The sequence below is a fragment of the Phyllobates terribilis genome, unplaced genomic scaffold (genome assembly GCF_046119375.1).
Source record: "Phyllobates terribilis strain yellow unplaced genomic scaffold, ASM4611937v1 Scaffold_13__5_contigs__length_258822181, whole genome shotgun sequence".
Taxonomy (NCBI): domain Eukaryota; kingdom Metazoa; phylum Chordata; class Amphibia; order Anura; family Dendrobatidae; genus Phyllobates; species Phyllobates terribilis.
This window is the reverse complement of record NW_027362773.1, coordinates 93,553,164-93,569,883: the sequence shown is the minus strand read 5'-3', so window position 1 is coordinate 93,569,883 and position 16,720 is coordinate 93,553,164. Positions and strand designations below refer to the sequence as shown.

The window sequence follows — 16,720 nt, the reverse complement described above, 5'->3', positions numbered from 1 at the left end:
GCCCTGTCATCAGACATACCAAATGTTCATTGAATTTTTGGGCAATGTTCTAGAACGGTGAAAAAGAAAGGAGTCTGAAGCATTTTTGGTACACGTCATGGCCAGACCAGAAGACCCCGGATCAGGCTCCAGCACTCTTAAAGTTGGTGCAGGATGTGGAGGAAGCCAGGAAAAATGGCGAGCCTAATAACGGACCTATAATTGTACACTGCAGGTGAGGCACAAGACAGGCTTCACATTACCTTTATTAATAGAAAAGCTGAATGACAACCGATATAGCCGCCATTACTGCTTCTATGGAGATTGCCAGCTCTTAGCAATCGTGATTGGCCAATCTGCTGAACTATTAAAGGGGTATTTTGGCAATACACATTCATGGCATATCCATATGTTAGAGGTGCAACACCGCCATTCAGAGGAGTCTGTGGTTTCACTTTAGCAAATGTCTTCTGTCTTGCAGTGCAGGGATCGGGAGAACCGGCTGCTTCATTGCTACTACAATCCTGTGTAAACAGCTGAAGAATGAGGGGACGGTGGACATCCTGAAGACCACCTGCCAGCTGAGGTTAGACAGGTAAGACGACAGCACCCAAATTATTTTGAAAATTTGCTCAAATCTTTTGCATTTGGATAGCGATTTAGATAGGGATAAAATTCCATTGGTTGAGGACTTGGTTTTGGATCTGATCATGGGATGGGTGCATCTTCTCAATGTTAGGGGACATCAACCATTAATATATTGGAACTGGTTTGAGTTTCCAACACTATTGAGGACATGATGGTGGAGGTGGTGGGTCCATTGTGTTGGGTCTTCTTATACTATGTCCAGGATAAGGTAAAGCTTCAGTCAGGTGTCATCCTGACGATGAGAATGACGGGTGGGTTCCTTTAATGACGTAGTGCCCAGTCCAGACGACTGATATTACACCACTGCTACAATTTGGATTTAACCCCCCCCCCCATCATAGCAGTATATTATGCCGTCTCTTCCCACTAGTGACTTGTTGCCAATGTACAATCTTTGGGGGTAGGGATGACTCATTACTTACACTTATAGCTGTGAAACAGACTGAGCTATTTCGGGGCACCGAAGATCCAGCCAAGGAAACAGCAATTAATAGTTCTCAGCTCAAATGTCTCTGAATATTCCTGTTATTCGCTCCCACAACAGCGGCCAAAAACCTACGCTGCAAGATCTAGAGGCCAGAGCGAGACCTTCCTTGCTTGACGTTCTTTGAAAGCAGAGGGCAGCATTTTGGCAGATCCTGATCCCGGAACTGTCCCAGCAAAAACTGCTTCGATGAATCGGAGTTAATGGACAGAAAAATGTCCATAGACTGTGCAAAGTACATATGTTACTATGCTGCCGTACCTGGGCCTCCAGAAGTACGATAGTGCCGTCATCTGTCATTAAGTCGCCTCACTCTCTAATGAAAATGAGATGACTCTGCTGACCTGTCCTCTAATGAAAATGAGATGACTCTGCTGACCTTGTCCTTTAATGATAACAGAATGACTCTACTGACCTTGTCCTATAATAATGATGAAATAGCAATGCTGACCCCACCCTCTGATGAAAACATTTTGACTGCTGATCCCGCCTCTAATCATCATGAGATGACTCTACTGACCTGTCCTCTAATAATCACGAGACGAGTATGCTGACCCTGTACTATAATAATGATGAAATGCTGGCTCCACCTTCTGATGAAAACATTATGACTCTGCTGGTCCCACCTCTAATGATAATGAGAGGATCTCTACTGACACTGTTCTTTAATGATAATGAGATAACTCTGCTGAACCTAACCTAAAATAAGACAATTCTGCTGACTCTAAACTCTAATGATATTGAGATGACTCTGCTGATCCTCTTCTCTAATGATAATGAGAGGACTCTATTGGCTCTGTTCTCTAATAATAATGAGATGACTCTGCTGATCCTGTTTTTGAATGATAATGAGATTACTCTGTTGCCCATACCTCTGCTGACTCTAACCTCTAATGATAATGAGATGACTCTGCTGATCCTATTCTCTAATGATGAGATGAAACTACTGAACCTAGCCTAAAATAAGATGACTCAGCTGACTCTGTCCTCTAATGATAATGAGATGACTCTGCTGATCCTGTTCTCTAATGATGAGATAAAACTACTGAACCTAACCTAAAATAAGATGACCCAGCTGACTCTGTCCCCTAATGATAATGAGATGACTCTGCTGTTCCTGTTCTCTAATGATGAGATGACTCCGCTAACCCTGCCCTCTAATAATGATGATGAGATGACTACTGAACATAACCTAAAATAAGAGGATTCTTTTCACTCTGTCCTCTAGCGATATTGAGATGACTCTGCTGAACCTAACCTAAAATAAGTCGACTCTGCTCTCTAATGATTATGAAATTATTCCCCTTACTCAATCTTGTACTGTAAATAGGATGACTTAACTGACATTGCCCTCTGATGATAGTGAGATAACTCTGCTGATTTTGATCTCTAATGATAATGAGATGACTCTACTGACCCTGCCCTGTAATAATAATGTGAGGACTCTGTCAAAGTTGTTCCAATCTATGCAACAAAGCTGATAAGTAAGCTGCAATAAATCTTCCCAATTGTTTGTGCTCTACGGGTAGTAATATTTTAGGATTTTTAAATATTGATCGAATCTAATATTGCTAAATATCACATTTATGACTATATATTTTTGTAGGGGAGGAATGATCCAGACCAGTGAGCAGTACCAGTTCGTCCACCATGTGCTAAGCTTGTTCGTCAAACAGAATCCCTGCTGTGCCGAGGAATAATCACTCGGTGAATATCGGGGTAGGTTCCTGACAGACAGAAAAAGCTTCATGTAAAGAAAAATGATCAGCAGTGCCGCCCACCATCAGGCTCTGGGGGAGACATTTTCTCTTTCAATTGCAGGTCAATGGGATTTTGCAGCTAATGATGTAAACATTTAGGACCTTACAAATGACAAAAATGGGACGATCATCACCAAAAAACAAAACAAAAAAAATCCGGAATTTCTATTGTACATAGAAGCAATCGCATCGGTTTGTAACAAGATTATTATATGAAGATAATTACATTTGTGTTTTTAAGTTTTAGTATTTTTCCGGGGGTAAAAATAATAAATTGCTTCTGACTGCAGTGTTGAACGACGTCACGCAGAATTCTGTAACGTATTGATGCTGACAAGTAATTTTTTGCCTTTTTTCTGAACTGTTTTTACATTTTTATCTACCGGATACTGTGTCACATGACTCATGAACTTGTCAAACCTCTGTACAGAAAAATTCCAATAGTTTCATACAGCATTTCGCTTAATACCTCATGTTATAGACAAACTAAGCGGGGGTGGGGGTTCGGTATGGGTCGGAAAATCATATCTCTCCACCTTGCGCCTTTAACCCCTCAAGTGCCAGAGGGGTGATAGGTTTTAAACAGAATATACCTATACTTTAGGATGTTTACAGAATATTTTTTATGAACTTTTAAATTTGTGGACTAGGGAAGGGAGAAAAGATGAAAAATTGTAGAAAAAAAAGTACAAGTCAGAATTTAAAAGGGTTGTCCACATCTTCGGTAGATAAATAAGGCTGAATCATCTTCATATGTTCCGCAACTTTTTAATATAATGTTGAGTTTCAGTTCTGGGCCATTTTCAAGACCTCTGCTTTCCTTTAGTAAATGGAAACATTCTTAGTAACATTCAGAGATGGAAAACATCTCCTGAACTTGTCTTACTCTTACAGCTGAGGTTTTGTTACAGTGTCAGGCAAATTTCTGTGAGCTAAACACAGCAGCTACTTACATTAAATTCCCAGCTGTGTGTGCAGTTTCTGAATGTAAATTCATTTCAATGGGCATCGTGTAATACTTCATTTTGCCTGTGGAGGCACTGCAGGGAAATTGAACACTTACTGCTGGATAGCCCCAAAGATTGAGCTGATTGATAGGGATTACTGTACTCAGTTTATCAATGAACCTTTAGAACATTTACAACCTTTGGAATCTTTAGAACCATTGGAATTTTAGAACATTTGGAACCCTTAGAATCGTTGGAACCTTTGGAACCTTTAGACTCATTGGAACCTTTGGAACCTTTAGAATCGTTGGAACCTTTAGACTCATTCGAACCTTTGGAACCTTTAGAACCTTCCCAATAAAAAGAGTTTGTCCAATGTGGGAGCCTCTTTAACACTAGATAAGTTGTATTAAAACATATCATATAGGTCCACAGCGTTAAGTTCAGATTCTGGGAGGATCAAAATCAAGGGAGCTCTTCAGTTGTGGGAAGCCCACCCTTGTTATGTCATTGAACCTAAATTAGCAACATTAAGAATGAAGATTCGCCCCTAAATCTAATAAGGATGCAACTGAATGTTTCTCTCTCGACAGTGGACTGCATACCACAGGTGAAGCCATGCTACTGGGGCGATGCCCAGGATGGGAGAAAAGCAGGCTGCATATCTTCTGTGGTGGGTTTGATGGTACATGGAAGCGGGATGGATGGGAAAGGGAAACCAGAGTATTGGGTATGGGGAGAGAGAGGTTTTAGGTGTTCTTCATGTTGGCCTCTAAACATAGGGGTTGGTACCATCAGCGAGAAGACAATGCCTTGTTCCACATATCATATTATCATCAATCAAATCTTCAAAGAAAGTCTGGTCACTCCATGGTAAGAGGCTGAGGGCACGGCGGGCAGGTGACACCACTGGACATAGTAGATGGGCTTGTGACTGTAAAAAACAACAAAAAAAGGAGGTCAACTTTGCATAAAGTCTTAACCATTTTGAGTCTACAGCTACAATGCAGACTTATGTGTCTCCATTGGTGATAGACTACAAAAAAACATTCATAGTCTGATTGTGCAGAGATGTATTACTTCACCTTCTCTGTCTCACATGGGACTGCATTGGGGCTATATACACAAAATGGTTGAAGATTTTTTTTAATCAAAACTACCTGCAGAGTTGCTTAATTTCATATCTTAGATGCATTAAAGCCAATCATAGGTTGCAAAAGTCTACACACCGTTACATCTTAGCAGAAAAAAAGTACAATGACTACATGTCTCTGTTGTATAGCGCTCATGAAATTTCATCAACAATTACTAAATAATAATCATTATTACATATCAGGCCTCAAGATTAATCGGAGATACATAATTGGCACCGCGTGTAGAGCACATGATAACGGGATAATATAGGCTTAATGCGCCAGTATAATATTGTACAGTGTGCAACTAATTACACGCCATGCGAACCCATCCTATGAAACGCTTTATGTTTATTCCTATAACCACTTTTTAAGCTTCTCGGTTTCCAGCTGTTTCAAGCCAATTGTAGAGAATTTGCTGGTTACAATATGAGACAAGTACACAGCAGCCTCTTATCTGCCCCCCTCTAATGTTAACCCATCTAACACCATGCCACGAGCTGCACATAGGAAGGAAACAACGTGAGAGAACTACTCCATAAAGACTTGAAACAATTCTGTCCGCTCAGATCCATATTCTTACTCACAAGGGCCCACAAGAAATTATAGCAGAAGGTAGCCACAAGCAACCGGCATAGAGCCATCTATGGTTATCATAGGGGCATATGATAGTAGTTATATTCTTATACATAGCGGCAGTATTATAGCAGTTATATTCTTGTACATAGGGGGCAGTATTATAGTAGTTATATTCTTGTACATAGCGGCAGTATTATAGTAGTTATATTCTTGTACATAGCGGCAGTATTATAGTAGTTATATTCTTGTACATAGGGGCAGTATTATAGTAGTTATATTCCTGTACATAGGGGGCAGTATTATAGTAGTTATATTCTTGTACATAGGGGGCAGTATTATAGCAGTTATATTCCTGTACATAGGGGGCAGTATTATAGTAGTTATATTCTTGTACATAGGGGGCAGTATTATAGTAGTTATATTCTTGTACATAGGGGCAGTATTATAGTAGTTATATTCCTGTACATAGGGGGCAGTATTATAGTAGTTATATTCTTGTACATAGGGGGCAGTATTATAGTAGTTATATTCTTGTACATAGAGGCAGTATTATAGCAGTTATATTCTTGTACATAGGAGCAGTATTATAGTAGTTATATTCTTGTACATAGGGGGCAGTATTATAGTAGTTGTATTCTTGTACATAGGAGCAGTATTATCGTAGTTATATTCTTGTACATAGGGGGTAGTATTATAGTAGTTATATTCTTGTACATAGGGGCAGTATTATAGTAGTTATATTCTTGTACATAGGAGCAGTATTATCGTAGTTCTATTCTTGTACATAGGGGGTAGTATTATAGTAGTTCTATTCTTGTACATAGGAGCAGTATTATAGTAGTTATATTCTTGTACATAGGGGCAGTATTATAGTAGTTATATTGTACATAGGAGCAGTATTATAGTAGTTATATTCTTGTACATAGGGGGCAGTATTATAGTAGTTATATTCTTGTACATAGGAGCAGTATTATAGTAGTTATATTCTTGTACATAGTGGTAGTATTATAGTAGTTATATTTTTGTACATAGGCGGCAGCATTATAGTAGTTACATTCTTGTACAAAGGGGGCAGTATTATAGTAGTCATATTCTTTTACATGAGGGAAGAATTATAGTAGTTTTATTCCTATATCTAAGGAGCATTATTATAGTACTTACATTTTTGTATATAGAGGGCAGTTATATGGTTGTATATAGAGGCGGTAAGATAGTAGTTAGATTCTTGCATCTAGTGGCAGTATTATAGCAGTTTTATTCAGGTATATAAGGCACAGTATTATAATTACATAATCTTGTACAGTATTATAATAGATAATTTTTTTTACATAGGTGGCTGTACTATAGTATTTGTATTTTTGTATGTAGGAGCAGAAGATTAGAAATATTTTTATTCACACAGAGCAGTCTTATAGTAGTTATTTTCTTGTCCATAAGGGTTAGTTATATTTTAGTTATATTCCTACATGCAAAAGCAGTATTACGCTAGTTATAGTATATTCTTATACAGTACAAACCAAAAGTTTGGACACACCTTCTCATTTAAAGATTTTTCTGTGTTTTCATGACTATGAAAATTGTACATTCACACTGAAGGCATCAAAACTATGAATTAACACATGTGGAATTATATACTTAACAAAAAAGTGTGAAAAAACTGAAAATATGTCTTATATTCTAGGTTCTTCAAAGTAGCCACCTTTTGCTTTGATGACTGCTTTGCACACTCTTGGCATTCTCTTGATGAGCTTCAAGAGGTAGTCACCGGAAATGGTTTTCACTTCACAGGTGTGCCCTGTCAGGTTTAATAAGTGGGATTTCTTGCCTTATAAATGGGGTTGGGACCATCAGTTGTGTTGTGCAGAAGTCAGGTGGATACACAGCTGATAGTCCTACAGAATAGACTGTTAGAATTTGTATTATGGCAAAAAAAAAGCAGCTAAGTAAAGAAAAACGAGTGGCCATCATTACTTTAAGAAATTAAGGTCAGTCAGTCCAAAAAATTGGGCAAACTTTGAAAGTGTCCCCAAGTGCAGTTGCAAAAACCATCAAGCGCTACAAAGAAACTGGCTCACATGAGGACCGCCCCAGGAAAGGACGACCAAGAGTCACCTCTGCTTCTGAGGATAAGTTTATCCGAGTCACCAGCCTCAGAAATCGCAGGTTAACAGCAGCTCAGATTAGAGACCAGGTCAATGCCACACAGAGTTCGAGCAGCAGACACATCTCTTCAACAACTGTTAAGAGGAGACTTTGTGCAGCAGGCCTTCATGGTAAAATAGCTGCTAGGAAACCACTGCTAAGTACAGGCAACAAGCAGAAGAGACTTATTTGGGCTAAAGAGCACAAGGAATGGACATTAGACCAGTGGAAATCTGTGCTTTGGTCTGATGAGTCCAAATTTGAGATCTTTGGTTCCAACCACCGTGTCTTTGTGCGACGCAGAAAAGGTGAACGGATGGACTCTACATGCCTGGTTCCCACCGTGAAGCATGGAGGAGGAGGTGTGATGGTGTGGGGGTGCTTTGCTGGTGACACTGTTGGGGATTTATTCAAAATTGAAGGCATACTGAACCAGCATGGCTACCACAGCATCTTGCAGCGGCATGCTATTTATTTGCGTTTAGTTGGACCATCATTCATTTTTCAACAGGACAATGACCCCAAACACACCTCCAGGCTGTGTAAGGGCTATTTGACCAAGAGGGAGAGTGATGGGGTGCTACGCCAGATGACCTGGCCTCCACAGTCACCAGACCTGAACCCAATCGAGATGGTTTGGGGTGAGCTGGACCGCAGAGTGAAGGCAAAAGGGCCAACAAGTGCTAAGCAACTCTGGGAACTCCTTCAAGATTGTTGGAAGACCATTTCCGGTGACTACCTCTTGAAGCTCATCAAGAGAATGCCAAGAGTGTGCAAAGCAGTCATCAAAGGAAAAGGTGGCTACTTTGAAGAACCTAGAATAGAATACATATTTTCAGTGGTTTCACACTTTTTTGTTAAGTATATAATTCCACATGTGTTAATTCACAGTTTTGATGCCTTCAGTGTTAATGTACAATTTTCATAATCATGAAAATACATAAAAATCTTTAAATGAGAAGGTGTGTCCAAACTTTTGGTCTGTACTGTACATAGGGGCACTGTTATGGTAGTTATATCCTTGTACATAGGGGGCAGTATTGTAGTTGTAACATTATTGAATATAGGAGCAGCATTATAATAGTTATATTCTTGTACATAGGTGCAGTATTATGGTAGTTATATGGTTGTACATAGGAGCAGTACTATAGTAGTTATATTCTTGTACATAGGGGGCAGTATTATAGTAGTTATATTCTTGTACATAGGGGGCAGTAATATAGTAGTTATATTCTTGTACATAGGGACAGTATTATAGTAGTTATATTCTTGTACATAGGGGCAGTACTATAGTAGTTATATTCTTGTACATCGGGGGCAGTATTATAGCAGTTATATTCTTGTACATAGGGTCAATATTATAATAGTTATATTCTTGTACATAGTGTGCACTATTATAGTAGTTATATTTTTGTACAAAGGGGGCAGTATTATAGTAGTTATATTCTTGTACATAGAAGCAGTATTATAGTAGATATATTCTTGTACATAGGGGGCAGTATTATAGTAGTTATATTCTTGCACATGGGGCAGTATTATAGTAATTATATTCTCGTACATAGGGGCAGTATTATAGTAGTTATATTCTTGTACATAGTGGCAGTGTTATAGTAGTTATATTCTTGTACATAGGGGCAGTATTATAATAGTTATATTCTTGTACATAGGGAGCAGTATTATAGTAGTTATATTCTTGTACATAGGAGGCAGGATTATAGTAGTTATATTCTTGTGCATGGGGCAGTATTATAGTAGTTATACTCTTGTACATAGGGGCAGTATTATAGTAGTTATATTCTTGTACATAGGGGCAGTACTATAGTAGTTATATTCTTGTACATCGGGGGCAGTATTATAGCAGTTATATTCTTGTACATAGGGTCAATATTATAATAGTTATATTCTTGTACATAGTGTGCACTATTATAGTAGTTATATTTTTGTACAAAGGGGGCAGTATTATAGTAGTTATATTCTTGTACATAGAAGCAGTATTATAGTAGATATATTCTTGTACATAGGGGGCAGTATTATAGTAGTTATATTCTTGCACATGGGGCAGTATTATAGTAATTATATTCTCGTACATAGGGGCAGTATTATAGTAGTTATATTCTTGTACATAGTGGCAGTGTTATAGTAGTTATATTCTTGTACATAGGGGCAGTATTATAATAGTTATATTCTTGTACATAGGGAGTAGTATTATAGTAGTTATATTCTTGTACATAGGAGGCAGGATTATAGTAGTTATATTCTTGTGCATGGGGCAGTATTATAGTAGTTATACTCTTGTACATAGGGGCAGTATTATAGTAGTTATATTCTTGTACATAGGGGGCAGTATTATAGTAGTTATATTCTTGTACATAGGGGCAGAATTATAGTAGTTATACTGTTGTACATAGGAGCAGTATTATAGTAGTTATATTCTTGTACATAGAGGCAGTATTATAGTAGTTATATTCTTGTACATAGGTAGCAGTATTATAGTAGTTATATTCTTGTACATAGGGTCAGTATTATAGTAGTTATATTCTTGCACATAGGGAGCAGTATTATAGCAGTTATATTCTTGTACATAGGAGCAGTATTATAGTAGTTATATTCTTGTACATAGGGGGCAGTATTATAGTAGTTATATTCTTGTGCATAGGGGGCAGTATTATAGTAGTTATATTCTTGTGCATAGGGGGCAGTATTATAGTAGTTATATTCTTGTACATAGGGGGCAGTATTATAGTAGTTATATTCTTGTACATAGGGGGCAGTATTATAGTAGTTATATTCTTGTACATAGGAGCAGTATTATAGTAGTTATATTCTTGTACATAGGGGGCAGTATTATAGTAGTTATATTCTTGTACATAGGGAACAGTATTATAGTAGTTATATTCTTGTACATAGGGAGCAGTATTATAGTAGCTATATTCTTGTACATAGGGGCAGTATTATAGTAGTTATATTCTTGTACATAGGGGGCAGTATTATAGTAGTTATATTCTTGTACACAGGAAGCAGTATTATAGTAGTTTTATTCTTGTACATAGGGGGCAGTATTATAGTAGTTATATTCTTGTACACAGGAAGCAGTATTATAGTAGTTTTATTCTTGTACATAGGGGGCAGTATTATAGTAGTTATATTCTTGTACATAGGGGCAGTATTATAGTAGTTATATTCTTGTACATAGGGGGCAGTATTATAGTAGTTATATTCTTGTACACAGGGAGCAGTATTATAGTAGTTTTATTCTTGTACATAGGGGGCAGTATTATAGTAGTTATATTCTTGTACATAGGGAGCAGTATTTAGTAGTTTTATTCTTGTACATAGGGGGCAGTATTATAGTAGTTATATTCTTGTACACAGGGAGCAGTATTATAGTAGTTATATTCTTGTACATAGGGGGCAGTATTATAGTAGTTATATTCTTGTACATAGGGAGCAGTATTATAGTAGTTATATTCTTGTACATAGGGGGCAGTATTATAGTAGTTATATTCTTGTACATAGGGGGCAGTATTATAGTAGTTATATTCTTGTACATAGGGAGCAGTACTATATGAGTTGTAGTTGGTTTTGTCACACCACTTTTTTTTACTGAGCACAAGAAAATGTTTCTCCTCCAGTAAAGAGAATATTATGTCTGTGTTCTATCTTGAGGCTTGTTGGGAGACACATTGAGAAAAAAATATTACGTTTACAAGAAAAGTTTAAAAAAAACACTGCCAAAACTGACAGTATTGTTTCTTTCAAAGTTGCCCTCTTATTTAGGCATAACAATAAGATCTCCATTTTGTCAATTTCCATAACTTTCTTAAATATTCCTAAAACCTCATTATCTCCAGGTATAGCAAAGTACAATAACGTTGCCAATAGGTGTTTACATTGGCCAATTGTAGCCATTAAACGACAGCTGTTTGGCTTACATGTAGTAAACAATTTTGTTTATTAGCCGTTTGAGTCAGGCCACCCGCACTTCCATGAGCACAGAACAATCGTTGCTTTAATCTTTCTGTGCGAAAAAAAATTATTTAATTCTTCTCGGCAGCACGTCTTAGTTACACATGATGATATGCTGCCGAGAATGATGATTTTTAAGCAAAGCACTCATTAGGTGATCTTGGTCTGTTTAGGCAGGCCAATAATGAATGAGTTAGTTCCCACTTATCGACTAGTATATAGTTGTGCTCAAAAGTGTACATACCCCGGCAGAATTTTTGCTTTCTTGGCCTTGTTTCAGAGAATATGAATGATAACAATAAAACTTTTTCTCCACTCATGGTTATTGGTTGGGTGAAGCCATTTATTGTCAAACTACTGTGTTTTCTCTTGAATCTTAATGACAACCAAAAATAACCAAATGACCCTGATCAAAAGTTCACATACCCCAGTTCTTAATACCCTGTATTGCCCCCTCTAACATCAATGACAGCTTGAAGTCTTTTGTGGTAGTTGTGGATGAGGTTCTTTATTTTCTCAGATGGTAAAGCTGCCCATTCTTCTTGGCAAAAAGCCTCCAGTTCCTGTAAATTCCTGGGCTGTCTAGCATTAACTGCGCGCTTGAGATCTCCCCAGAGCGACTCGATGATATTGAGATCAGGAGACTGAGATGGCCACTCAAGAACCTTCACTTTGTTCTGCTGTAGCCAATGACAGGTCGACTTGGCCTTGTGTTTTGGATTGTTGTCATGTTAGAAGGTCCAAGTACGTCCCATGTTCAGCTTCCAGGCTAATGAGTGCAAATTTGCCTCCAGTATTTGCTGATAACGTGCTGCATTCATCTTTCCTTCAACTTTTACCAAGTTTCCTGTGCCTTTGTAGCTCACACATCCCCAAAACATCAGCGATCCACCTCCGTGCTTTACTGTAGGAATGGTGTTCCTTTCATGATAGGCCTTGTTGACCTCTCTCCAAATGTAACGTTTATGGTTGTGGCCAAAAAGTTACATATTGGTCATATCAATCCAAATTACCTTGTTCCAGAAGTTTTGAGGCTTGTCTCTGTGCTGTTTGGCGTATTGTAGGTGAGATACTTTGTGGTATTTGCACAGTAATGGCTTTCTTCTGGCGACTCGACCATGCAGCCCATTTTTCTTCAAGTTCCTCCTTATTGTGCATCTTGAAACAGCCACACCGCTAGTTTTCAGAGAGTCCTGAATTTAAGCTGATGTGATTTGTGGGTTTTTGTTTGCATCCCAAACAATTTTCTCGGCAGTTGTGGCCGAAATTTTTGTTGATTTAAAAAGAGAAAACACAGTAGTTTGACAATAAATGGCGTCACCCAACCAATAACCATGAGTGGAGAAAAAATGTTTTGGTTATCATTCATATTATCTGAAACAAGGCCAAGAAAGGAAAAATTCTGCCGGGGTATGTAAACTTTTGAGCACATCTGTATATGGAGCCTTAAAGAAGATCCTGAGCAGATGACTGTCTTTCAGCCAATGACACTGGAAACTCAGACCAACAACGTGCAAGGCGTACCCCGAACGCTAAATCCAGACATGTCCTGTACAATCAGCAGGAACACAAGGGGTTAGCCTGTACAGTTTACCACCAGAACTGTATTTCTGTCTCTCGTCGGACCCCACAGCAGCCATATGGACAGGCTTATGGTACGTATGCCCTTACCTGCAGAACAGTCCTGAAAATGTATTTTAATTCTGGTGTACAAATTTTGCACCATTTGCCTTCTGTAGCCCCTGTGTTGCATTTGTTTATTGCTGGCTGCAGAATGAGTTAACTGAAAATCCATCAGTCAGCCCGATATGACGATCTGTTGGGGAGTTTGTAACTCTTTTATCTGTCTTTTTCTGACCTCCTCTCAGCTGATTTAAAAAGTTTTATGTGCAGGGACAGAAAAAAAAAGGAAAAACCAAAAGTTTTAATGGAACCCAAATGCAAAACTGATATTTTAGCTACAAATACATACATTTGAGTAAAAAATAAATTGTCCCCAGAAGTGGGCAACCCCTTTAATTCCATAATATATCTTAATAGGGTTTCTCCGGTACAATTCAGGCTTCTGCAGCCACCACTAGGTGGTGCTCACTACATACTAATTTATACAGCTCTCATTGAGTTCAATGAGAAAAGCTCCCACTAGTGAGGGCTGAAAGCAGACAGAAATCTATCATTTATATCTATAGTTATATAGGGGATTTGGAGCTTCAACTGCTATGAAGATATACAAAGAAATTACTGAGCGGAAATGTTCAGCTTACCTGCAATTTCTAGCATGAGGAAATAGATGCACACATTTACATTACAATACTTGTAAGTGTCCAATAGTTTACCATAGGGAATAATAGAAATCATATGAATCTGTTGCCCTAAGTGATACACTTTAGGAATATATCATATTTAATGTATCTGATCCCTGCCCTCCGCCCCTCTGCCTCTAGTGACCGGGATGTTTTAGTACCTGTACACACACATGCATCAGACATGGAAAGGACAGTGTATGATTGTACCGTCATCATCTCTAATAAGATGTGTTTGTAAATAGCGCAGCCCTTTTCCTGCCAGTGCAGCCGCCAAATCTGATACCACTGGCAGGCGAGGGGTTATAATTTTTAACAAAAAAAATTTCAGATACAGTCTACAGCATAGCACGGGCATTTTTAGCATTTTTATGAATGTGATAGATCTATCACCTCCGAGATGTTTCCACTGTCGTTTTTATTGCTGTAAACAGATGTGGTTTTTGCATCAAATAAAGGCCGATTTCAGAAATCCCGTGTCCTTAGTGTTATATCAGGTCTACTCGTCTTCATTCGCTTTTCTGCAGAAGCCGGAAGTATATGCGCCATTGCTCCGTGCATAGCTGATCACGGAACCCAGTTTCTCCGACAGTCCGATACACAGAGTAAGGAGCAGAGGTGCAGACGTTCCGCCATTGCTCCACGTAAAGGCAACCTGTCACCAGGTTTTCCCAATATAAAGTACAGCCACCATCTTTAAGGACTCTTTTACAGCATTCTAGTAAGCTGTATGTAAGTCTACAATCCACAAAAACAGATGTGTGGGTTGCGTCACATTCACTTGCAGGCCTCCCCGGTCTCCATGTCTTCGGTTTCAGGAGCCGCCGCACATGAATCAGGGGACACCTAGTTCGATTAAGGATAAAGACATTTTCTTAACAGACCGTATGCATCATATTGCAACACGTAGTATCAGGCACAACACTTTCCTTTTTTTGGTAATACAGTAAATTTCCAACTTTTCTTTCCATTATACCTGGACTATCCCTACATTCACTGATCCTGTCAGTCCCAGAGTTTCCCAATCCAGATCCGCAGTACACCCAAGGTTTGATACCTTTCCCACACTCGGTTCTATGTCCATCTTCCTATGTACAGAAGGGGTTGAGGTGCTCTCAAGAGCATCTGTATCGATCCTTGAGCTCCGGACATTGCAGGAATGTCCGCAGGGAATTTTGTGAGGCCTCAACTGCCCAGAACAATATGTACTCCTTGTGCTGTCGGCCCACTACACCTTGAACTTGACCTTGTCACACTACTGTACTCAACAAACTCTAACTCTATTTCCTTCAAACAGGACGCAGTCTCCTTTTCCTGGTACTAAACCCTCCCACTGTGGGTTAGTCCCAAACATTAACTGTATCTGTCCTGCAGTCTGTTGCTGGGCAGATCTCACAAGCATTATGCATCTTATAACAGTATGCATTAAGCATAGTACACTTAGGCTATGTTCACACATCATGTTTTTTTGCGTCACAAATCTGCTGCAAAACCTGATCTCTCAAGAGAGGTTTGCTACAGATTGTTCTTGCAGTTTGGTGCTTTTTTATGCGTTTTTGGTGCGTTTTTTCACTGTCCTGTCTCTTTTTATGCACGTACTTACTCAAAAACGCTGAAACAAATTTTGATGCTTTTTTGGTGCGTTTTTTCTTCCTGTGGGTGAAAAAACACTGAAAAAATGCTGAAAGAAGTGACATGCTCCATTTTCCAAAAAAACATGCAAAGCACAAAATCCTGAACAAAAAAACCCCATGTTGTGTGAACTAAGAATTTTGGTATCTCATAGACTTTTCTGGTACTGCAAAAAGCAGCAGGAAATTTGCATAAAAAAACATGATGTGTGAACATAGCCTTACACTTTGCATATTACTATATCACAGTCTATATCACAATACACACTAAAAAACACAGGATATAGTTTACACTTCACATGACACAATATATGTATAAAAACGCATGACTCACATGACTCGATTGCTGTCTTCAGGGGCAGAAACGTGACAATACAGTCCACACCCTTACACCCATCCATTCCGATGGGCAACTCTCGTCTTGATCTGGCGCCTCCTTTCTTCTCTGCTTCATGTGGATAACGCATCCTATGTCTTCCACAAAGTCTCTCCCAATCGCAGTCCTGCGCAGGAATGCGATTGGGGGACAATATGTGGATGATGTAGGACGTTTCATCCACATAAAGCAGAGAAGAGAGGGGGAGCCAGATCAAGACCAGAGGCGCCCACCAGATTGGACTGCACCATATGGGGGTATAATAAAAAAAAAATGTTGTGCTATGCAGAGGGGATTGTGGACTTACATACAGCTTACTAGAATCAGGGCCGCCATCAGGGCATTACTGCCCTTACTGCTTTATGGGTCCCGGTGAACAGCAGTAAAGAACGGGGCCTGGTCCGGGGCCTTTCCTCTTGTGCTTCTGCTCCCCGGGCCCTGGGGTATCGCATGCTGGCGGCGTACATCTCAGTGCAGGGAGCTTCAGCCTTGGAGCTCTCACAGCCAAACAGCCATTCAGCTCCAAGGCAGTCCCTCCGCCTCTTCTGTGACTCACTTGAGACAGCGCGTACGCAATGACCTCATCGCGTACTCACCGACATCGAGCGCCAGAATGCCAGTCCAGAAATATGAAAAACATTTTTTTTTTAAATATAATTAATTAAAAGATCTTGTGGGGGGGGGGGGGATGGTGGCGATAGCACATTATGAACTGGGGGTTGGGAGAGCACATCATGATTTCGGAGTTGGGGGTGGTGAGAGCACATGATGA

General features: G+C 39.2%; 1 protein-coding gene across 3 annotated transcripts in view; it reads left to right on the top strand.

Moving 5' to 3' along the window:
• Positions 1-7,105, top strand: part of PTPN5 (protein tyrosine phosphatase non-receptor type 5) — a 112,594-nt gene extending 105,489 nt beyond the window's left edge. For all 3 annotated transcript variants that reach the window (XM_073658215.1, XM_073658216.1, XM_073658214.1), the window contains 3 exons: positions 54-214; positions 461-574; positions 2,718-7,105. In XM_073658215.1, coding sequence (XP_073514316.1) covers positions 54-214; positions 461-574; positions 2,718-2,811 — 369 coding nt within the window. In that variant the 3' untranslated portion in view covers positions 2,812-7,105. The remainder of the gene's footprint in view (positions 1-53; positions 215-460; positions 575-2,717) is intronic.
• The last annotated feature ends 9,615 nt before the right edge of the window (positions 7,106-16,720 follow it).